The 24,408-nt window shown below is 43.3% G+C and overlaps 1 protein-coding gene across 3 annotated transcripts in view; it reads left to right on the top strand.

Moving 5' to 3' along the window:
• Positions 1 to 24,196, top strand: part of LOC138993990 (NACHT, LRR and PYD domains-containing protein 1-like) — a 90,822-nt gene extending 66,626 nt beyond the window's left edge. For 2 of the 3 annotated variants that reach the window (XM_070393553.1, XM_070393551.1), the window contains 5 exons: positions 11,849 to 12,108; positions 12,593 to 12,718; positions 15,825 to 15,966; positions 21,107 to 21,151; positions 23,499 to 24,196. In XM_070393553.1, the coding sequence (XP_070249654.1) occupies positions 11,849 to 12,108; positions 12,593 to 12,718; positions 15,825 to 15,966; positions 21,107 to 21,151; positions 23,499 to 23,767 (842 nt within the window). In that variant the 3' untranslated portion in view covers positions 23,768 to 24,196. The remainder of the gene's footprint in view (positions 1 to 11,848; positions 12,109 to 12,592; positions 12,719 to 15,824; positions 15,967 to 21,106; positions 21,152 to 23,498) is intronic. The other variant, XM_070393552.1, reaches the window with a different exon arrangement.
• The last annotated feature ends 212 nt before the right edge of the window (positions 24,197 to 24,408 follow it).

Here is a 24,408-nt window from a genome sequence, read left to right as displayed (position 1 = left end):
TCTTTTTTCTCCCCCCCCCCTCCCCCCCTCCCCCGGCTCTATTTTTGTTCATCAGTTTATGTAGTTCATTATATTCCACAAATGAGTGAGATCAGCCGAAACCGGTTTGGCTCAATGGATAGAGCGTCGGCCTGCGGACTGAAAGGTTCCGGGTTCGATTCCGGTCAAGGGCATGTACCTTGGTTGCAGGCACATCCCCAGTGGGGGGTGTGCAGGAGGCAGCTGGTCGATGTTTCTCTCTCATCGATGTTTCTAACTCTCTATCTCTCTCCCTTCCTCTCTGTAAAAAATCAATAAAATATATTTAAAAAAAAAAAAAAATGAGTGAGATCATGCGATATTTATCTTTCTCCGAATGGCTTATTTCACTTAGCATAAAGCTCTCCAAGTCCATCCATGCTGTTGCACATGCTAAGAGTTTTCTTTTTTACGGCAGGGTAGTATTCCATTGTGTAGATGCATCACTGTTTTTTAATCCACTTAGCTGCTAATGGACACTTAGCCTGTTTCCAAATTTTAGCTATTGTAAATTGTGCTACTGTGAACATAGGGGTGCAAATATCCTTTCTGTTGTTGATCTCTCTGTTAAAGTCTTCTAGAAGGCTTTTTTTTTTATATTTAGGAGCTTCCATATTGGGTGCATATATGTATGTTTACCTGGGTTATATCCTCTTGTTGGATCGATCCCTATAGTATTATGTAGTGACCTTGGTTGTCTCCTTTGATGGTCTTCATTATAAAAACTATTTTGTTGGATATGAGTATTGTTTTTTTGTTTGTTTGTTTGTTTTTTAATTTATTAAATCTTTATTGTTCAGATTACATTTGTTCCTCTTTTTCCCCCCCATAACTCCCCTCCTCCCCGTTCCCGCCCTACCCTCCACCCTCACTCCCCACCCACTGTCCTCATCCATAGGTGCACGATTTTTGTCCAGTCTCTTCCCGCATCTCCCATTCCCCTTCCCTGCTCCCCCCCTCCCCAAGAATAGTCAGTCCATTCCCTTTCTATGTCCCTGATTCATTATAATCACCAGTTCATTCTGTACATCAGATTATTTATTCACTTGATTCTTAGATTCACTTGTTGAAAGATGCATGTTTGTTGTTCATAATTTGTATCTTTACCTTTTTCTTCTTCCTCTTCTTAAAGGATACCGTTCAGCATTTCGTATAATACTGGTTTAGTGGTGATGAACTCCTTTAGCTTTTCCTTATCTGTGAAGCTCTTTATCTGACCTTCAATTCTGAATGATAGCTTTGCTGGATAAAGTAATCTTGGTTGTAGGTTCTTGCTATTCATCACTTTGAATATTTCTTGCCATTCCCTTCTGGCCTGCAAAGTTTCTGTTGAGAAATCAGCTGACAGTCGTATGGGTATTCCCTTGTAGGTAACTGACTTTCTTTCTCTTGCTGCTTTTAAGATTCTCTCTTTGTCTTTTGCTCTTGGCATTTTAATTATGATGTGTCTTGGTGTGGTCCTCTTTGGATTCCTTTTGTTTGGGTTCTCTGCGCTTCTTGGACCTGTAAGTCCATTTCTTTCACCAGGTGGGGGAAGTTTTCTGCCATTATTTCTTCAAATAGGTTTTCAATATCTTGCTGTCTCTCATCTTCTGGTACCCCTGTTATTCTGATGTTTGTATGCTTGAAGCTGTCCCAGAGGCTCCTTACACTATCTTCGTATTTTCGGATTCTTTTTTCATTTTGCTTTTCCGGTTGGGTGTTTTTTGCTTCTTCACATTTCAAATCTTTGACTTGATTCTTGTGCTCCTCTGGTCTGCTATTGGGTGTCTGTATAATATTCTTTATTTCAGTCAGTGTATGCTTAATCTCTAGTTGGTTCTTTATCATAACATCGAGGGTCTCATTAGATTTCGTGAGGGTCTCATTACATTTCGTGAGGCTCTCATCAAGTTTATTGGCAGCTTGTAGCACATTATTGCAAGCCCTCAAAATTGCGTTTTTTAGCTGTATATCCTCCATTTCTGTCATGTTTTTTTGTCTCCGCATTTTTTATGCTTTCTTGGCGCACCCCCTTGTGGTCTTTGTATGCAGTCTTGTTCTAGTTAAGCCTTGATTTTTGTAGTTAATACTAGAGGGATTTGACCACCAGGCCGACTGGCTGTAAGAATCACCTGTGTCTGCTGGGAAAACTTCTGTCCTCTGGAGAGGTGCTAATCTAGCCTTTGCCTGAGGCGATCTGGCAAATGGCTCTGCGCAGGGCTTGGGTGGGGCGGGTCGCACAGGATCAACAGGGCAGGCAGAGGGAGCAGTTATGGCTGCTCTCAGCCCTGTTCCCAGAGGTTCTGCTTCTCAGAACCCCCACAACCGCTGCAAACCTCTGAGAGAAAGCTACCCTCCGTTCCAACTGATGCCAGACAATCCTGCCTCTCCCATTTGAGTCTGAGTCCCTAGAGGCTCGCTCGGATCTGGAGCTCAGAGTCTGAGACTCCCTCCTGATTGAAAACGACAACTGCGCCCTCAGCCACCAGCCCGCTTTGTGCACGCACCTCGGTACCTTTGTATTTTCCACACTGCGCCTCCTCTGAGCCTCGGTATGCTGTTTTCTTTCCTTCTAGTTGAAGAGTCTCTCCTCAGCCAGCCTTCCTGTGGTTCTGGGTGATGTCCGTTCTGTCTTTTAGTTGTATTTTTGAAGTGGTTGTTTGCGGCAGTAATCTCCAGTGTTTACCTATGCCGCCATCTTGGTCTTCAACCATATATGAGTATTGTTACTCCAGCATTTTTTCCTTTCCCATTCACATGGAAAATTTTTTTCCATCCCTTCACTCTCATCCTCTGTGTGTTTTTTGCTTTGAGAAGGGTCTCTTGTAGACAGCATATAGTTGAGTCATGTTTTTGTATCCATTCAGCTACCCTATGCCTTTGATTGGAGCATTTAATCCATTTAGGGTTATTTTTGATAGGTACTTAATTTGTTGCCATTTTAATTCTGTATGGTTAGGTTTCTCTCTCTGTTTCTTCTCATTTAGAAGTCCCATTTCTTATAATTCAGGCTTGGTGGTGATGTAATCCTTTAGCCTTTTTTGTCTGAGAAGGTCTTTATTTGACTGTCTATTCTGAATTATAGCCTTGCTGGATATAGTAATCTTGGTCTCAGATCCTTGCTTTCCATTACCTTGAGTACTTCATGCCATTCCCTTCTGACGTGTAGAGTTTCTGAAGACAAATCAGGTGTCAGTCTTATGGGAACTCCTTTGTAGGTAACAGTTTTCTTTTCTCTGCTGCATTTGAGATTCTCTCTTTGTCTTTAATTTTTGGCATTTTAATTATGATGTTTCTGGGCGTGGGCCTGTTTTGGTTCTTCTTGTTTGAGGTTCTCTGTGCCTCCTGAACTTGTGTGACTTTTTCCTTTACCAGGTTAGGGAAGTTTTCTACCATTATTTCTTTTTTAAAAAAAATTAAATCTTTATTGTTCAGATTATTACAATTGTTCCTCTTTTTCCCCCAATAGCTCCCCTCCACCCATTTCCCACCCCACCTTCCACCCTCACCCCCCCACCACTGTCCTCATCCATAGGTGCACGATTTTTGTTCAGTCTCTCTCGCATCCCCCACACCCTTCCCCCCCCCCCAAGGATAGTCAGTCCACTCCATTTCTATGCCCCTGATTCTATTATAATCACCAGTTTATTCTGCTCACCAGATTATTTATTCACTTCATTTTTAGATTTACTTGTTGATAGATGTGTATTTGTTGTTCATATTTTGTATCATTACCTTTTTCTTCTTCTTCCTCTTCTTAAAGGATACCTTTAAGCATTTCATATAATACTGGTTTGGTGGTGATGAACTCTTTTAGCTTTTTCTTATCTGTGAAGCTCTTTATCTGATCTTCAATTCTGAATGATAGCTTTGCTGGGTAAAGTAATCTTGGTTGTAGGTTCTTGCTATTCATCACTTTGAATATTTCTTGCCACTCCCTTCTGGCCTGCAAAGTTTGTGTTGAGAAATCAGCTGACAGTGTTATGGGTACTCCCTTGTAGGTAACTGACTTTCTTTCTCTTGCTGCTTTTAAGATTCTCTCTTTGTCTTTTGCTCTTGGCATTTTAATTATGATGTGTCTTGGTGTGGTCCTCTTTGGATTCCTTTTGTTTGGGGTTCTCTGTGCTTTCTGGACTTGTAAGCCTATTTCTTTCACCAAGTAGGGGAAGTTTTCTGTCATTATTTCTTCAAATAGGTTTTCAATATCTTGCTCTCTCTCTTCTTCTGGCTCCCCAATAATTCGGATGTTGGTATGCTTGAAGTTGTCCCAGAGGTTACATACACTATCTTTGTATTTTTGGATTCTTTTTCCATTTTGCTTTTCCAGTTGGGTGTTTTTTGCTTCTTCATATATCAAATCTTTGACTTGATACTTGCAATTCTCTAGTCTGCTGTTGGGAGTCTGTATAATATTCTTTATTTCAGTCAGTGTATGCTTAATTTCTAGTTGGTCCTTTATCACAACCTTGAGGGTCTCATTAGATTTCTTGAGGGTCTCATTAAGTTTACTGGCGGTTTCTAGAAAATTATTAAAAACCTTAAAAGTGTGGTCTTGTACTCTATATCCAGTAGTTTGCTTTCCTCCATTTCTGTCATTTGTGTCCTGTTTCTTTGTCTCCACATTTTTTTAGGCTTCGCTGTGTCGATAGAGTTGCTTTCTGTGCTAGGTGTCCTATAGGGCTCAGTGGCTCAGCCTCCCCAATTACCTGAGGTGGACACTCTTGGTGCACCCCCTTGTGGGCTTTGTACACAGTCTTGTTGTAGTTAAGCCTTGATTGTTGTAGGTAACACTGGGAGAGATTGACCTCCAGGCCAATTGGCTGTGAGAATCAGTTGTGTCTGCAGTGGGAAAACTTATGTGCTTGACATTGTTAAAGGCTGATTCGGACTAATTAGATCAGGCAAAAACTCAAAACCTCCAGAGGCCGACTAATAGGATTCCAACTTGAATTGCCCCTCAGGCAATTGTATTCAGGTGTGTTGAGAGTTTTTTCAACAGTGGGGGAAGTTGCTTCTGTCTGAAGGCTAATTGTTATTTTTAATGTCTTAAATGGCCTCAGAGGAAGGTGTTTTCCAATAGAGTGTCAACTGTCTTCCCCTCAGGCAAGACAAATGTATCTGTGGGAAAGATGTCCTTTGCTGTGTGAAGGAATGACTCAGCCCAGGAAACTTGGGGTGTCTGCCTTCTGAGATCTATCCCCTGAGTCCCTAGTCCTGACTTCTGCTCTCACAGCTCCAGTCCATTTCACCTTGCCTCTGCCAGAGCGCAGGGTGGGTGGCACCACAGAGAATTTTGTGCATTGGCCCTTTAAGAGGGTGCCTGAATTTTCAGCTGTCACTCCCTAGCAGACAGCACCCCACTGCTTTTCACAGCCAGATGTTATGTGGGTACTCTTCCCAGTTTTGGTGCACTCTTCTGAGGGTGTGGGGGAAACTTGGGGATTAGATCCCAGATGTCTCAGTGGCAACGCCCAACAGCTGAGATATCTCTCCGGGTCTTCAGTTGCTGTCTGTAGGCACTTGGCCAGCCGTTTCGCACCTCCGCCCCTTCTACCAGTCTCTATGTAGTCTCCACTTTCGGTTCTAGGGTATCAGGGTTCCCTCCTGCAAGTTTTCCGTTGATTATTCAGGAAGTTTTTTCTGTATTTTAGTTGTAATTCCAGTTTGTTCCTGTTAGCATGTCTGTGCAGCACCCACTTACTCTGCCGCCATTTTTAATCCTCTAAAATAGACGTTTTATTTTTTTTATTTTTATTTTTTTACTGTTCATCAGATTATTTATTCACTTGATTTTTAGATTCACTTGTTGATAGATGTGTATTTTGTTGTTCATAATTTGTATCTTTACCTTTTTCTTCTTCTTCCTCTTCTTAAAGAATACCTTTCAGCATTTCATATAATACTGGTTTGGTGGTGATGAACTCCTTTAGTTTTTTCTTATCTGTGAAGCTCTTTATCTGACCTTCACTTCTGAATGATAGCTTTGCTGGATAAAGTAATCTTGGTTGTAGGATCTTGGTATTCATCACTTTGAATATTTCTTGCCACTCCCTTCTGGCCTGCAAAGTTTCTGTTGAATAATCAGCTGACAGTCGTATAGGTACTCCCTTGTAGGTAACTGACTTTCTTTCTCTTGCTGCTTTTAGGATTCTCGCTTTGTCTTTTGCTCTTGGCATTTTAATTATGATGTGTCTTGGTGTGGTCCTCTTTGGATTCCTTTTGTTTGGGGTTCTCTGTGCTTCCTGGACTTGGAAGTCTATTTCTTTCACCAGGTAGGGGAAGTTTTCTGTCATTATTTCTTCAAATAGGTTTTCAATATCTTGCTCTCTCTCTTCTTCTGGCACCCCAATAATTTGGATGTTGGTATGCTTGAAGCTGTCCCAGAGGCTCCTTACACTATCTTCGTATTTTTGGATTCTTTTTTCATTTTGCTTTTTCGGTTGGGTGTTTTTTGCTTCTTCATATTTCAAATCTTTGACTTGATTCTTGTGATCCTCTGGTCTGCTGTTGGGAGTCTGTATAATATTCTTTATTTCAGTCAGTGTATGCTTAATTTCTAGTTGGTTCTTTATCACAACAGCGAGGGTTTCACCAGTCTTCATGAAGATCTCACTACATTTATCGGCGGCTTCTAGACAGTTCTTTAAAGACCTTAAAAGTATGGTTTTGAACTCTATATCCAGAAGTTTGCTTTCCTCCAATTCTGTCGTTTGTGTCCTATTTCTTTGTCTCGGCATTTTTTATGCTTTGCTGTGCCAATAGAGTGCCTTTCTGTGCGAAGTGTCCCAATTACCTGAGGTAGACACTCTTGGTGCACCCCCTTGTGGGCTTTGTGCACAGTCTTGTAATTAAACCTTGATTGTTGTAGTTATCACTGGGAGGACATGACCTCCAGGCCAATTGCCTGTGAGAATCAGCTGTGTCTGCAGTGGGAGAACTTTTGTGCTGGAGACACCCCTCTGGGGCTAGACTTGCTTCAATGGGGCTTTGGTGCTCACTGAGTCTGCCCCCTGAGTGTGTCTTTTATGGTTTCACGGAGCTGCAAACTGGATGGTCCCACTCTGACCTCTGGGCTTCCTGGCTCCTGGATCTCTAGGGAGGTGCTAATCTAGCCTTTGCCTGAGGCTATCCAGCAAAAGTCTTCCTGCAGGGCTTGGGCGGGGTGGGTCCAACGGGGTCAACAGGGCCGGGTTAGCAATTATGGCTGCTCTCAGTCTTGCCCTCAGAGACTCTGCTTCTCAGTGTCCCATTAATCGCTGCAAGCCCCTCAGAGAGAAAACTGCCCTCAGGTTCTGACTGATGCCAGACAGTCCCGCTTCTCCCGTATGAGTCTGGGTCCCTAGAGACTCGCCTGGAACTGGAGCTCAGAGCCTGAGACTCCCTCCCGATTGAAAACAACAACCATGCCCTCAGCCGCCAGCCCGCTCCACACGCACCTCCGCACCTTAGTATTTCACCTCTGCACTGCGCCTCCTCTGATTCTCGGTATGCTTTTCTCTTTCCTTCTAGTTGTAGAATTTCCACTCAGCCAGCCTTCCTGTGGTTCTGGATGATGTCCGTTCCATCTTTTAGTTGTATTTTTGAAGTGGTTGTGCGAGGCAGCAATCCCTGGTGTTTGCCTATGCCGCCATCTTGGTTTTCTCCACGTTTTAAAACAAACTAAAATCAAGGTAGCTTTCCATGAACAAATCCTTAGTGAAGGAAATTCTAAAGGATGTACTTCAGGCAAAATGATCATATAGAAAGCATGGGATGCAAGATGAAATTATCAGCAAAGATACTGAGACACATCTGGGTAAATCTAATAAACCAATAACTAGATAAAGCAACAATAATAATGCCTGATGTATGGGGATTTTAAAAAGAGAGAGAACAAAGTGACAACAACAACAATAGCAAGTTGAGTGTTAAAGAATCCGAAGGTCTCGGTGTAGTTCACAAGAGGGTGAAGGCTGCACTAGAACTGCCATCTGGGTTAAAATGCTGAAATATTTCAGTACTGATTAGGAAAGATAAATTCTCCACATTTTGAGATCACAAGTGACCTGACAACATAAACCAGTACTGGCCACAGAGACAAGTAATGGGGCCTGCAGGAATAGATGGGGTGGCTGAGGCAGCATCCCTCCACATCGCCCAGGGATAGGCAGCAAGGTCTGAGCCTATTTGGTAGCAGGAGCAGTGTTGGTGGAAGGGGCTGAGGCACAGGCTTTCCAATCCAGGTCATAAGATGCACAGCCAGCCAATGCTGGTTGCCTCAGACATAATGTCTATCAATTTAGTGAGAAAGTTAGAAGAACCTGATGCAATTCTCCATATCAAATCATGACTCAGACAGGAACTGATGGAATTATGATGGAATGATTTAATAAACAGCTCATGCTATAGCTTATATCAGTTGAAAGCACTTTTTTGATATGCATAGCTTATTTATATAGTAAATGGGGATATACTAGTAATTATAATGCTTCATTTATAGTCATGTACCACATATCAATGGTTTGGTCAATGACAGACTACATATACAATGGTGGTATTCTGTATAGTCTAGGTATGTAGTGTTCTGTACCTTCTAGGTTTGTGTATGTGCACTCTGATGTTTGCACAATGACAAAATTATTAAAAGATGCTTTTCTCAGAGTATATTGCCATAGTTCAGCAGTGCATGACCGTGTAGATTGATATATTGATTTAAAATGCCATTCTAGTAGTTGAATGTATTTAGTATCACTGCTAGGTAGAGGCATTGATTTACTTGAGGCTCTAAGTATGGGCATTAAAATATATAATATTTATATGTATGTGTGTGTGTGTGTGTGTGTAAGAAGAATTTACAACCTGATAGAAAAATAAATAGAATGAGAAAGCTAAAAAAACAAAGAACTGACCAGACCCAAAAGAGACTAATTTGTTGAGACCAAAGGTTTAGTAAACAATTCAAGCTACTCATCAGGAGGAGAGCTTGGGTGCAGGAGCAACAGAGGCCAGTCCCAAGGGTGCAGAGGGAGATGAGAAATAGGTCAGGCTCTGTAGAGGCCCATTCACATGTGAAAAGTTGAGGAGAAGGTGCATAGGGCTCACACAACAAGCTGGGACTGGTTAATCCTTCCCACCTGACCATCTATACAGTGATGAATAATGCCACCACAACAAATATTTTGCCCATTGTTCAAAGTGAGACCTTGGCCCCAGGCATCTCCAAGTGCTTTGTCAGGGAGATAGGGGGTTGGCCAATAGAGTCAACAGATTTTGGCTCTGCCCAGGTCTGTTATTGGCTTGGGATGCTCAAGGCTACAAAGCCACTCCCTGCTCTACACCAGAGTATTCCAGGAGGAAAATCCTCATATGTCTAAGGCAGGGGTGGGCAAACTTTTTGACTCGAGGGCCACAATGTGTTCTTAAACTGGACCGGAGGGCCGGAACAAAAGCATGGATGGAGTGTTTGTGTGAACTAATATAAATTCAAAGTAAACATCATTACATAAAAGGGTACGGTCTTTTTTTTTTTTTTTTTAGTTTTATTCATTTCAAAGGGGCCGGATCCGGCCCGCGGGCCGTAGTTTGCCCACGGCTGGTCTAAGACCTGGAGTCAGAATGTACCAACAGGGCCCAAGAGGACAAGATGTGCCTTAGCTCCTGCTCCCAGCTCCCAAATCATGCTACTATCTTGGGGGTGGGTGAGTTGGCCCCTCCCTGTCATGAGGACACCCTAGCCATGCCTTGGTCAGTCCTATACCTCCTTCTGGTTGATTTAGGAAATGGGATTTACCCAAAGAACAGGAATCTGTTCAAGCATAGACAATCTAGCCTAAACTTTTGAGATGGAAATCCATTTCTGAACAGGAGTGAATTCACCTGGTGGCACTTTTCTTTGAAGGGTCCTGGGACTTGGTTAATAATTACAACTATAGACTGTTACTGAGCATTCTGTGTCCCATATCATGCAAGTCAGCTACATATATGTTCATGTCATCTTGATTGATATACCTACGAGGAAATTAAAGCTCAGAGAGGTGAAGATACTTGACCAGAGTTGAGGTTGTAACCCAGGTGTATTACCACCAGGAAAAGAGCTACACCACTACTCACTCCAGGTCTACCCAAGCCCATGTCCACCAGCGTTCTCTAGGCCAAATTCTGGACCTCACCCTTTAACCAGTCAAGACTATTCCTTTGGGATACTATACAAAAAGCAAGAGGCAAAATGCACAAAGTCTCCTTGTAGCTCACTGTGCTGAGCCCAGCCAGGAAATCATGACCCCAGGAATCCCTGTCGCCTGCTGTCTGGGCTGAAGCTTCTTGTTGTCCTGGAAACAATGACCTCAGTGACTAATAGTGGCCTCATTTAGGAATTTAGCACTGGCTGCTTTTTACCCTCATTGGTGAGGTCCTACATGCAGTTCTTAACTCTCTCAGTCCTAGGCAAGCCAGAACAGCTGGTCACCTTAGCAAGAAGACAAGTTGGATACACACACAGCACCATCCAGAATTCAGTCAAAATTAGTGTGCCACAGAGTTTAAGTGCCACGAACTATGGTCTGAGAGCAGGGATCTCAGCCCAGGGCTGTAGCTGACTCATGACCTTCGAAAAAGCATTTCCCTCCAGGAGCTTCAGTTCCCCCATCTGACATGTGAGGACATTCCAGCTCTGTGGAGGGTGAGGTGACATCATCCAATTAGTGTTACCAAGGCAGTGCAAAGTGCACCACCTCTTGGAGAGCAATTTGGCAAAACCTGGCATCCTTTCACACCCTTTCTTGTCCCTTGGGACTTACAATTCCAAGGTAATAGCTCAAGGGAAACAGAAAAGTTCTCTGTAGAAACATGTGCATTGAAGGACTATCTATCATGGCAAAGAGGTGGAAGCAACCTCAACACTAAAACAAGAAGCAGTGAACTAGGGATGCTACATCCACTAGGAGGGATCAAGTACTGCAGTCATTAGAAAGGTCCACAGGCTCTTGGGGAAATTTAAACCAGCTTGGGAAAGGCAAAGCTACATAGCCAAAATGAAAACATGAAAAGGTGTTGCTGCAGAGAAAGACTAATGGAAAAGGGAAAGATAATAATAGTAGTTGTACTGCTTGGTAAGATCAGATGTAAATATTTCTGAATTTTGTCAGATGGTGTAAACCACTATGATCTTATTTTTCACACACACATAAGAAGGAATTAATAAATGAGAAAACTTTAGCTGTAGTCTCCACAGCTGCTCCTGGGATTAAATCAGTCAGCCATGCAGACCAAGGGCCTGTGAGCTTTGCTGGATGTCCCTGTGCTGCCCAGAAATGGCCTGCACTACAGCAATTTCCAGGCAACACAAGGATGGAGCCAGGACTCCTGACATTTAGGCCAATGTATCTCCCACTACCAGCCTTCATCCCTCAAGCTCTCTATTGTGGTGACAATGTCCATACCTGATACACTGGTCAGAGATTTTGGCTGCAATCAAAGGAACCAATTCTGGCTGATTGGGGAAGAAAAGGAATGTATAAGAATATTATCGAGTAGCTCATAGACTTTAGAAACAATTAGACACAAGCATTAAAGGAAAAGAAGACATTGACCAAATAGTGCTGAGAAGCCAAGAACACAACCAAATCCCATAGAGGAAAAATATGGAGAAGCTAGGCTATTGTAAAGGTTTGGCTTGAGTGGCTTCTCGTGATGCTCCCACTCTGGAAAACCTATTGCCCACAACCCCAAAAGGACCCAGACCCAGGATGCTGCCTTCCCTGCTGGGTTCCCCAGGTAGGCCACTGAGTCTATGCCTAAGGACCCCACTGCCCAGGCATACATGACTCAGTGAGGGCACCAAATGCTCACCTTTCAAATTTATTCTTTTCAGGGCAACATGTGGACATATCCTGGTTCCAAGTGGCCCACATTAAAGAGGATGGGATTCTAATGGAAAAGCCAGCCAGTGTGGAACCACATTACATAGTCCTGGAGAACCCTAGCTTCTCCCCCATAGGCGTTCTACTGAGAATGATCCACACAGCCCTGTGCATTCCTGTCATCTCCAATGTGTTGCTCTACTATCGCCTCCAATCCGAGGAAGTCAACTTCCATCTCTACCTAATCCCCAGCGACTGCACCATTCAAAAGGTTGCCCCAATAGCTGGAAAGGGCCGGCCAGGATGGGATGATAGAGACATGACATGCATCCAGAGAGCTCCTTAGATGGGTCAACAGGGCTTAAGTATGGGACATGGACTGGTCTCCTGTCCCCAAGGCCTCCTCCAACTGGGCCAACTGCTTCACTACTCATTGCTAGACACCTTTTGCAGCTTCTTTCCAGGAGTCAGAAGGATGGGAGGGCTCCCTGCCCAGAGCTTCACCCACTCTTCCATTCTCATTTCTTCTTTAACAATGCCCCAATTCACACCCTGAACACAGCACTGGCCAAGTATTGGGATCTCTGTGTAGCAGTCATTGGGGTGGGAGAATTCATGGGTGGTATAACCCCTTCACCCACATAAATATGTAGAAACACCACCTCATCTTGTTCAGACCAGATTCTATAGGGTGGAATCTCTGGATTAGACCACAGAAACCCTCCTTTATTAATCAGCGTCCGTATGCCCCTTAGGCCATAGATGATGAAGAAAAGAAGTTCCAGTTTTTTCGAATTCGCAAGCCACCCCCGCTGACACCACTCTACTTGGGCTCCCGATATACTGTGTCTGGTTCAGACAAGGTGGAAATAATCCCTAAGGTGAGTAGTCTAAATATTCCCTCCTCCCTGAGAGGTCATGCTTGGGAATAGCTGTGAGGCAGGTTTCAGAGCTTCCCCAGGGGCAGGCCCAGTTAGGGTTGGGCAGACAGCGAATGGAATTTTGGGTAAGCAGGAATGCTTCAAAGATTGGGAGAAAGGAGGATAGTAAGAGGCAGGTTCATATTCAGGGTAGGGATAACAATGGGGTTTGATTTAGGGGAACTGGAAGTGTTGGGCTATAGGGTGTCCATGCTCTTCAAGCAAAACCAACAGGAACACATCTGAAGCTGAACACAGTGGGATTATTACTCATTGCTGTGAGAGAACACACACCAATGGGAACTGTGGGGCTCCTCATATCAAGAGATGCAGAAAGAACCTATTTCAGGATTTGGGCCTTAGTTGGGTAATTTCGGGGAAGGTCTAAGGAAATGAAGATTTGGTCTAGATCTGGTATTGTCAGAAGGCAGGGCAATTCTATGATTGGGAACCTCTACACATTTTCTCTCTTGGAAGGGCAGGCACTGCAAGTGTGTAGGTATAATTGCTGAAATAGCTCATTTTGAAGTGGATTGGGGCAAAGTTTGGCGATTGTGAGGTTGTATGCGTTCAACAGGAAGATAACACAGCAGAGATTGCAGCATCAGATTAGTTTGTAATAACAACGAGGTCTAGTTGTGAGCATCGCATTAGGTTTGGACATCAGGGGTTGTCTTTTATCCTTTCTCAGTCTCCCCTTTCACCAAAGGGAATGACGTCAGGCCACTGGACATTCATCCATGATATCCACATGTCCACCATTGCCAAGATTTGTTGCCTAGGGTCAGATTTTCAACTGAATGGTAGTTTGTAGTTCAACTAGAGTCAATCTTTTTTTTCCCCCTTCTGTTTTGAGATGAGTCCTTGGACCAATTTTAGTGATAATGATAGATGGTATACATTTCCAGCAGGAAGGAGAAAGAATTACATAATTTTTTAAAAATATATTTTATTGATTTTTTTACAGAGAGGAAGAGAGAGGGATAGAGAGTTAGAAACATCGATGAGAGCGAAACATCGATCAGCTGCCTCCTGCACACCCCTGCTGGGGATATGCCTGTAACCAAGGTACATGCCCTTGACCAGAATTGAACCTGGGACACTTGAGTCTGCAGGCCAATGCTCTATCCATCAAGCCAAATTGGCCAGGGCGAATTATAGAACTTTTAAGTTGAGAAACATGAATCCAACCATGACTACTTTACAATTCCCTGCTGTGTCAGATCTTAACAAGGGATGAGAGACATGATTCAGTCATTCACCACACATTTACCCAGTGCCAACCCTGTGCTGTCTTCATTTGTGATCAAGTTCAGTGAACAAGACAGACAAGGCTCTGCGCTTGGGAAGATGACATTCTGGCGGATGAGACCTACATCATTAAAGAAATGGACCAAGAACCATGAAGTGCTTTGAGGAAAACACAACCATGCCACTTGTGGGAGTGATTTGGACTACTTTATACTGGGTGGTCAGAGGAGGAACTTTTGAGAAGTAATATGTAAGCTGAGACCTGAGTGACAAGAAGGGTCCTGGGAGATGAATATTTGTAACAGAGCACTTTAGGTCCAGAGGATAGAGGAGCAGCCACCCTGATCCCTCCACGTGACAAATGGGAAGTCAGTGTGGCAGAGCTTACTGAGTGTAGCAAAGAGAGAAGTAAGCTGGGGTCACACAAGAGACAGAGGTTTCCTAGGGCCCATCAACTCTGTTGCCTTTATGTGGAGTTTGGATTTTGTTCTAAGTGCAATGACAAGATCTCAGAGGTTGTTGCTTAGTAATACAACCTGCTTTAGTTTCATATAGATGCCTCTAGCTGCTGGGTAAGAATGGGTGAGAAGAAGACAAGAGTGAAAACAAAAGACAAATCAAAAGACCATTGCTATGGTACCGGCAGGAGCTGCAGATGCCTTGATTAGGGAAGAAGCAGCTGAGATGAAGATAAGTTGATGGATTGAGAGTATATGTTGCAAGTGCAGTCAATAGAACTTGACTTATAAGAGAGAAAGCTAAGGAGGAGGAGGAAGAGGAGGAGGAGGAGGAGGAGGAGGAGGAGGAGGAGGAGGGGAAGGAGAAGAAGAAGAAGAAGCAGCAGCAGCGAGAGAGAATGCTTAGAATTAAAGGTGATGTCTGAATATGGAATGTGGATATTCAGTGGTGGTAGTGCCATTTACTGCATGTGGGGAAACTGGGAAGGGAATGTTTTTGGAAGATAGTTGGGAATCAAGAGTCATCTCGAATGTGATTTAGAAAAGGGGATGGATACAAATTTTCTGTTGATTAATAGTGGGTCAATCTGGGAGATGGGAGTGGCCAGGGAAAGATCAAAGGGGGGTTGCGTGGGGGGGAGGAGACATATGTAATACTTTAAATAATTAATAATTTAAATTTATAAAATACATAATAGCCTTAGCAGATTTGGCTCAGTGAATACAGCGTTGGCCTGCAGACCGAAAGTCCCAGGTTTGATTCCGGTCAAGGGCACATGCCTGGGTTTTGGGCTCAGTCCAACATGCAGGAGGAAGCCAATCAATGGTTCACACTCATCATTGATGTTTCTATCTCTCTATTTCTCTCCATTCCTCTCTGACATCAATAAAAATATTTTTTAAAAAAATACATAATACTTGGTAATGATAATAAATTACTATGTTACTGTCTTTTAAAAAAAAAAAAAGGTATGTCAAGCTTAGGATCCATTAAGAAGACAGTAGGGGACATGCAGGAGGCAGCCTATCTTTGGGCTGGAGAAATTAGAATTTGGGTTCAAGATGGGGGAGATGGAGGAAGAAGGATCTGGTTCAAGATGAAAGGAGAAGGATCTGGTTTAGGATGTGTGAGCACTGCATTATGGGTGAGTCCTGACTCATCCACGGGATACCCAGCCATGTCCTCTCCCTTCTGAGTCAAGATTTGTGGAAAAATGAGGAAGAGAGCAGTGCCTGAGATGGCATTAATTTCAGTAGAGATCATCCAAGGGTCCCCATGGGCCAAGAAGGTGTCAGGTGGGGAGGCACCTCACTTGCAGGATGAATGGGAGCTTCTCACATCACCACTGTTTCTACAGGAACTGGAGCTCTGCTATCGAAGCCCTGGGAAAGCCCAGCTCTTCTCTGAGTTCTATGTTGGTCATTTTGTGTCGGGGATCCGGCTGCAGATTAAAAGCAAAGATGATGAGACTGTGGTATGGGAGGCCTTGGTGAAATCAGGTAAAGTCAAGACAAGTCCAGGGAGCTCAGTGGTGGGAAACAGAAAGTCAATAAAAGAATCTGCCTCTGTGTATGTGCGTGTGTGTGTGTGTGTGTGTGTGTGTGTGACAGAGAGAGAGAGAGAGATCACAATTTGTTGATGAGAAGAAATAGCCCAGAGAAGTTATGTGATTTTTTTTTCTAGTTACATAACATTTGGTGTAACTAGAATTTGAATTAAAGTTGGTCTGACTCTAAGCTCCATTCCCTCTCCCGTGCACCATGGTGTCTCTATACTGCCCTTGATTTAACAAATTTTTTTAAAAAATAAATGTATTTTTCATCATCCTATACTGTGTTTTTGTCGCTCGAATGAATTTTATTATTTCTTCTTTTTTTTTTTTAATACATTGATTTTTTTTACAGAGAGGAAGGGAGAGGGATAGAAAGTTAGAAACATCGATGAGCGAGAAACCTCAATCAGCTGCCTCCTGCACACCCCCTACTGGGGATGTGCCCGCAACCAAGGTACATGCCCTTGACCTGAATCAAACTCGGGACTCTTTGGTCCACAGGCCAACGCTCTATCCACTGAGCCAAATCGGTCAGGGCGCTTTAACAGATTTTGACACCCACAAGACATTTGGCAAAATTTCTCATAATTGGTAAAAAATAAGAACTAGACAGTTATATGGTTGTATGAATTAAGCCAATTATTGCAATAGCACATACACTAACCTGGATCATACAGGTATCTTCAAAGTAAACAAGAGGGAATCAAATAATGAACTTTCAGGGATGAATGTAACTTTACAGTGTCTTAAACGAGCACCAACACACCCAAGAAGCAAAATCCCTCAAAAGTCCTTCTAGAGCCCGCTGGTGTTGCTCAGTGGGTAAGAGTCGATCCATGATTCAAGAGGTCCTGGTTCGATTCTCAGTCAGGACACATGCCTGGGTTGTGGGCTCGATCCCCAGTAGGGGACATGCAGGAGGCAGCCTATCAATGATTCTCTCTCATCATTAATGTTTCTAACTCTCTCTCACTCTCCCTTACTCTCCTTGCAATCAATAATAAAAACTGGTTTTAAAAATAAAATTCCTTCTAGGAAAAAGCATATCATGTTCAATGTTATAAAGCCTAGTGAAACTGGCCCACTGCAGTGTAGGTCAGTAGTTAGAGTGTCAGCCCATGGACCAAAGGATTGCAGTTTATTCCCTGTCAAGGGTAGATACCTGGGTTGCAGGTTCCATCCCCGGCCACAGTCAGGAATGTGGGAAGCAACCAATCAATGTATTTCTCTCACATTGATGATTCTCTCTCACACTCATTCTCTCTCTCTCTCTCCTCCTTCCTCCCTCCCTTTCACTCTCTCTGGAAATTCATGAAAAAAATATCCTCAGGTGAGGATTAACAACATCAAAAATATATATAGTGAATCTGCCTCCTGAGGTGCTACAACAGGCTTTCCAGGGAGGAGAAAGATAATGGTCTTTACTCGTCTTGGCTCGGGCGCAATCACAGGTGTGGACAAACCAGCCCCAGCATCAGACCTCCTTTGAATCTCACTCTGGCACTTACTTGCTGGGTGATCTTGGGAAAATGACTTCACCTTTTTGAGTGTCAGATTCCTCATTTATAAAAAAAGGGTCATATTGCCTAACTTGTAGGATTGTTGGAAAGATTAAATAAATTATGTACATCAAGCATGTCAAACTCAAAAGCTAACACAGGCCAAATATACAAGGTTTAAGTTTATGTGGTTTGAAAATAAAAGCTTTATTTTTTTTAATTAAATCTTTATTGTTCAGATTATTACATTTGTTCCTCTTTTTTTCCCACCATAACTCCCCTCCACCCAGTTCCCACCACACCCTCCGCCCTCACTCCCCACCCAGTGTCCTCATCCATAGGTGCACTATTATTGTCCAATCTCTTCCCGCATCGCCCAAACCCCTTTCCCCCCCAAGAATAGTCAGTCCATTCCCTTTCTATGTCCCTGATTCTATTATAATCACCAGTTCATACTGTTCATCAGATTATTTATTCACTTGATTTTTAGATTCACTTGTTGATGTGTATTTGTTGTTCATAATTTGTATCTTTACCTTTTTCTTCTTCTTCCTCTTCTTAAAGGATACCTTTCAGCATTTCATATAATACTGGTTTGGTGGTGATGAACTCCTTTAGTTTTTTCTTATCTGTGAAGCTCTTTATCTGACCTTCAATTCTGAATGATAGCTTTGCTGGATAAAGTAATCTTGGTTGTAGGATCTTGGTATTCATCACTTTGAATATTTCTTGCCACTCCCTTCTGGCCTGCAAAGTTTCTGTTGAATAATCAGCTGACAGTTGTATGGGTACTCCCTTGTAGGTAACTGACTTTCTTTCTCTTGCTGCTTTTAGGATACTCTCTTTGTCTTTTGCTCTTGGCATTTTAATTATGATGTGTCTTGGTGTGGTCCTCTTTGGATTCCTTTTGTTTGGGTTTCTCTGTGCTTCCTGGACTTTTAAGTCTATTTCTTTCACCAGGTAGGGGAAGTGTTCTGTCATTATTTCTTCAAATAGGTTTTCAATATCTTGTTCTCTCTCTTCCTCTGGCACCCCAATAATTCGGATGCTGGTATGCTTGAAGCTGTCCCAGAGGCTCCTTACACTATCTTCGTATTTTTGGATTCTTTTTTCTTTTTGCTTTTCCGGTTGGGTGTTTTTTGCTTCTTTGTATTTCAAATCTTTGACTTGATTCTTGTGATCCTCTGGTCTGCTGTTGGGAGTCTCGGTATGCTTTTCTCTTTCCTTCTAGTTGTAGAAATTGCACTCAGCCAGCCTTCCTGTGGTTCTGGATGATGTCTGTTATGTCTTTTAGTTGTATTTTTGAAGTGGTTATGCGAGGCAGCAATCTCTGGTGTTTACCTATGCCGCCATCTTGGTTTCTCTCAAAAGCTTTAATTTTCATTGAAATGTAGGTTTATTTCAATAGAGACATGCTGAATACAAAGGACTAAAATAAATGAGTAATCGTTAAAATAATAGAAAATTTTAATAAAATTTGATATTTTTTCTTGAACATTAACTTACCAGACACTGAATAACTGCACAAATTAATAAGTGTAACACAACAAACCTATTTTTCTTGTTCTCTGAAAGTGAAATATTTCCTGTTGTGCACACCAAACAAGTCAGTACAAGACTAATGACATGGCAATCAGCTGCTAAAATATTCGCTGCCAGTATTAGTGGAGAGAAATGGTGCGCCTGTGTGTAAGGCGTGTAAGGGAAATGAATGCAACGTAATTATGTAATCAGTCATTAGTGAACATTGTAGTTCATCATTAATAATTATGTACAACAGGATATTGTAAAAATTAAGTTAAGAAATTTTTATTAAAACCTTTCTTACATACCATTACATTGGCTGGGCCTCAAAAAAGTATTCACTGTTGGCCTGCAGGCCATGAGTACATCCTTGATGTACATGCATATCTCATGCAGTGGTCCTTATAAATCAGGGATGGGGAACCTTTTTTCTGCAAGGGCCATTTGGATATGTATAACGTCATTTGTGAGCCATACAAAGTTATCAACTTAAAAATTAGCCTACTGCCCTAGCCAGTTTGGCTCAGTGGATAGAGGGTCAGCCCATGGACTGAAGGGTCCTGGATTTGATTCCAGTCAAAGATATGGACCTCAGTTGCAGGCTCTATCTCTGGACATGGTCAGGGCCCATGTTTCTCTCTGTCCCTCCTCCTCCCTTCCACTCTCTCTAAAAATCAAAAGAAAAATATCCTCAGGTGAAGATTAACACACACACACACACAAACACATAAAATAGCCTGCTATTTTTGGTCAAACATTTAATTAAGTCACCCCCAATGTGTTGGCAGGGCCAGACCAAATGATTTCATGGCCTTATACAGCCCATGGGCTACCAGTGGTTCTTAACCTTCCTAATGCCACAACCCTTTAATACAGTTCCTCATGTTGTGGTGACCCCAACCATAAAATTATTTTTGTTGCTACTTCATAACTGTAATATTGCTACTGTTATGAATCGTAATGTAAATATCTGATATGCATGATGTATTTTTGAATGACCCCTGTGAAAGGGTCGTTCGACCCCCCGAAGGGGTCACGACCCCCATGTCGTGGCATTAGGAAGGTTGAGAACCACTGGGCTAGACGTTCCCTACTCTTATTATAAATAGTAGCAGTATTATAATTTATCCTTATGTTAAATGATCTTCTTAATTCTGCTCTTTGGAGCTGGCAAAAGAATTTATCTCCACCCCCATGGGAAAGCCCTTCAGGTACCTAAAGAAGGATCCTAGCCTCCCTGTGCAAGTTAAACATCTCTATTTTCTTCCATCATTCCTCTTACATTTTGGATTTTAACATCTTTGCCTCCTCAGTAGATGTGCCCATTTGAGGACGAGTCAGGATAGACTCTAAGACTGTCCAGTCAGCATGGAGGACATGGGACACCCTCCTTCCTCCATCCAAGTGAACCCGCTGCTCCCAACACCAGAACCAGAGCTCCCCTGTGTTTGACTTCCCTCCCACACTGTCAGGTCACACTGAACGTGGGTCCGCTCAAAACAGGCCGTGTCCACAGGGGCTGCTGTGGACTCCCCCTTCCTCTCCATGTGCAAGTAATTATTTAATCCCCTTTTGTTGTTGTTTGTGTTTGTTTGTTTCCATTGAAATTCACCTATTACTCTGAGGTGCTAAGAGTTTCTTGATGTTAATTCTTGATTCTGACATCAAACTCCAGAACAAACAGTGTGGGAGTCAAAGTGCAAAAAAGGTCAAAGAGGTAGATTTACACTCAGAATAAGATCTCATCTTTGAAGATATCTAGCAAAGGTCTCGGCTATTTCTCCACCAGAGTTCCATTCAGGCCAAGACAGAATTAAAACATGTGCAAAGGAATGTAAATGGAAAAATTGGGCCTCAGTTTCCCAATATGCATGAGGAAATGATTCATCAACATTGTCTCTAAGGGCACTTGCAACCCTTAATCCTTATTCTATCAGAATTAGTCTGTAGCTTGTTCTCAGAATAAATCTTAAAAGAGAAAAATGGGTAGGAGTTTCAAGGCTTATTGTTTGTGTTAATAACTACCATCGATACTGATGCTTATTCATATCTCTTTTCCTCCAGGAGACCTCAGACCTGCAGCTCCCCTGATCTCTCAAGCCCTGACAGGTCAGTAGCAGCTGTTAGAGACCACAGGAGCCATGGCAGTTCTGGAGTGTGCTACCTGGTCCTGGAGGGAGGGAGGAGAGAAAGAAAGGGGACTCATTAAACCTCACAAGGGTTCAGTCCTTGGAGAGGTGTGTGCCCCAGGGCAGAGTTCTCCCCCATCCCTTTTATTCCTGCCCATCATGGCTCTGGCACCTTCCCCTGAACAATCTCAAATGTCTCCATCATGAACCTGACCCCCACCCTTAGCTCAGCAGAATGCTAGGCTGGAAGTTTTTTGTTTTTTTGGTTTTTTTTTCTGTTAATCCTTTCCCCAGAATATTTTATTTTTTATTTTTTAAATTAAATCTTTATTGTTCTGATTACATTTGTTCCTCTTTTTTTTCCCATAACTCCCCTTCTCCCAGTTCCCGCCCCACCCTCCGCCGTCACTCCCCACCCACTGTCCTCATCCATAGGTGCACGATTTTTGTCCATTCTCTTCCCGCATCTCCCATTCCCCTCCCCCCCCGCCCAAGAATAGTCAGTCCATTCCCCTTCTATGTCCCTGATTCATTGTAATCACCAGTTCATTCTGTACATCAGATTATTTATTCACTTGATTCTTAGATTCACTTGTTGATAGATGCATGTTTGTTGTTCACAATTTGTATCTTTACCTTTTTCTTCTTCCTCTTCTTAAAGGAAACCTTTCAGCATTTCGTATAATACTGGTTTAGTGGTGATGAAGTCCTTTAGCTTTTCCTTATCTGTGAAGCTCTTTATCTGACCTTCAATTCTGAATGATAGCTTTGCTGGATAAAGTAATCTTGGTTGTAGGTTCTTGGTATTCAGTACTTTGAATATTTCTTGCCATTCCCTTCTGGCCTGCAAAGTTTCTGTTGAGAAATCAGCTGACAGTCGTATGGGTATTCCCTTGTAGGTAATTGAGTCTCTTTCTCTTGCTGCTTTTAAGATTCTCTCTTTGTCTTTTGCTCTTGGCATTTTAATTATGATGTGTCTTGGTGTGGTCCTCTTTGGATTCCTTTTGTTTGGGGTTCTCTTCACTTCTTGGACCTGTAAGTCCATTTCTTTCACCAGGTGGGGGAAGTTTTCTGCCATTATTTCTTCAAATAGGTTTTCAATATCTTGCTGTCTCTCATCTTCTGGCACCCCTATTATTCTGATATTAGTGCGCTTGAAGCTGTCCCAGAGGCTCCTTACACTATCTTCACACTTTCGGATTCTTTTTTCATTTTGCTTTTCCAGTTGGGTGTTTTTTGTCGAATCTTTGGTTTGATTCTTGTGCTCCTCTGGTCTGCTATTTGGTATAATATTCTTTATTTCAGTCCGTGTATGCTTACTTTCTAATTTCTTTATCGTAGCATCGAGGGTCTCATTAGTTTTCGTGAGGCTCTGCTCAAGTTTATAGCAAGCCCTCAAAATTGCGATTCTTAGCTCCATATCCTCCATTTCTGTCATGTTTTTTTGTCTCCGCATCTTTTATGCTTTCTTGGTGCACCCCCTTGTGGTCTTTGTGCTAAGTCTTGTTCTAGCCAAGCCTTAATTGTTGTAGTTAACACTAGAGGGATTTGACCACCAGGCCGACTGGCTGTAGGAATCAGCTGTGTGGAAAACGTCTGTCTTCTGGGGAGGCGCTAATCCAGCCTTTGCCTGAGGCGATCGGCAAATGGCTGTGCGCAGGGTTTGGGCGGGGCGGGATCAACAGGGCGGGCGGAGGGAGCAGTTATGGCCGCTCTCAGTCCCGTTCCCAGAGGCTCTGCTTCTCAGAACCCCGGCAGCCGCTGCAAACCTCGGAGAGAAAGCTGCCCTCAGGTTCCAACTGATGCCGGATAATCCCGCTTCTCCCGTTTGAGTCTGGGTCCCTAGAGACTCGCCCGGATCTGGAGCCCAGAGTCTGAGACTCACTCCTGACCGAAAACGACAACCGCTCCCTCAGCCACCAGCCCGCTTTCGCGCGCACCTCGGTACCTTTGTATTTTCCACACTGCGCCTCCTCTGAGCCTCGGTTTGCTGTTCTCTTTCCTTCTAGTTGTAGAGTCTCTCTTCAGCCAGCCTTCCTGTGGTTCTGGGTGATGTCCGTTCCGTCTTTTAGTTGTATTTTTGAAATGGTTGTTTGCGGCAGCAGTCTCCGGTGTTTACCTACGCCGCCATCTTGGTCTCCTCGCTAGGCTGGAAGTTGACATGAGGGAGGCAGAGGTACCTTTCTGGTGGTCCAGGAAACGTGTGGGGATCAGGGAGGAGCCAGGGATGCAGATAAAGAGAGTGAAGAGTTAGGCTGAGGGATTAGAGGGAGAAGATGTGATGGAAACCCTTTCTTATTTATTACTGGCCTCACCTTCACCCTCAGATGCCCCTACTTTGCTGCACTTTGTGGAACAGCATCGGGAAGACCTGGTGGCTCGAGTGACATCGGTGGACATAGTCCTGGACAAGCTGCATAGACAGGTGCTGAGCGAGGAGCAGTATGACAGGGTGCGGGCTGAGCACACCAATCCAGACAAGATGAGGAAGCTGTTCAGCTTCAGCAAGTCCTGGGACTGGGCCTGCAAAGATCAACTCTACCGAGCACTGAAGGAGACCCATCCTCACCTAATTGAGGAACTCTGGGAGAAGTGACGCAGTGGCAGCGACTAGCGGGGCTACTGACAAGCTCGGCAGCTGAAGTCTGAACACCTGCTTATGAGTCCTGGCTCTGACTGTCCAGGCTTTGGGTCTAGGTTTCTTCATGTCTAAACACATTGCCATCGCCCAGCCAGAGTGGCTCAGTTGGTTGAGTGTTGTCCTGTTGCTGGTTCAATTTCTGGTCAGAGCACATACTTGGATTTCGGGTTCAGAAGACAACTAATTGATTTTTCTTCTCTCTCTCTCTCTCTCTCCCTCCCTCCCTTCCTCCTTCTCCCTCTTTCTAAGCATGCCCTCAGTGAGGATAAATATATAAACAAACAAACACATTGCCATTTGAGTTGCCTTCTTGCCCTAAAGTTATGGATCATTGGTAATACCTTTGCTGGGCATTATATGTCCATGCTCAGTGATGCCACAGGGGCTCCCAGACTGCCTCCCTATTATTAGGGACCAGTAGATATTTGTATATCATGATACATTTTTCATATCATGATACTACATTTATGTATCATGCTACTACACTATAGTAAGGCAGAATACTGCGTAGACAGAGGGCCTAAGATTGAGAAATATGTGGGAGACATTAGATTTAGACTGTACAGTGTATTGACTTGTGAGACAATAGAGAGGCC

This window comes from Myotis yumanensis, unplaced genomic scaffold (assembly GCF_028538775.1).
Source record: "Myotis yumanensis isolate MYYU_CA2020_CCGP unplaced genomic scaffold, mMyoYum1.0.hap1 SCAF_16, whole genome shotgun sequence".
Lineage (NCBI taxonomy): Eukaryota > Metazoa > Chordata > Mammalia > Chiroptera > Vespertilionidae > Myotis > Myotis yumanensis.
This window is presented reverse-complemented; position numbering and strand designations above follow the sequence as displayed.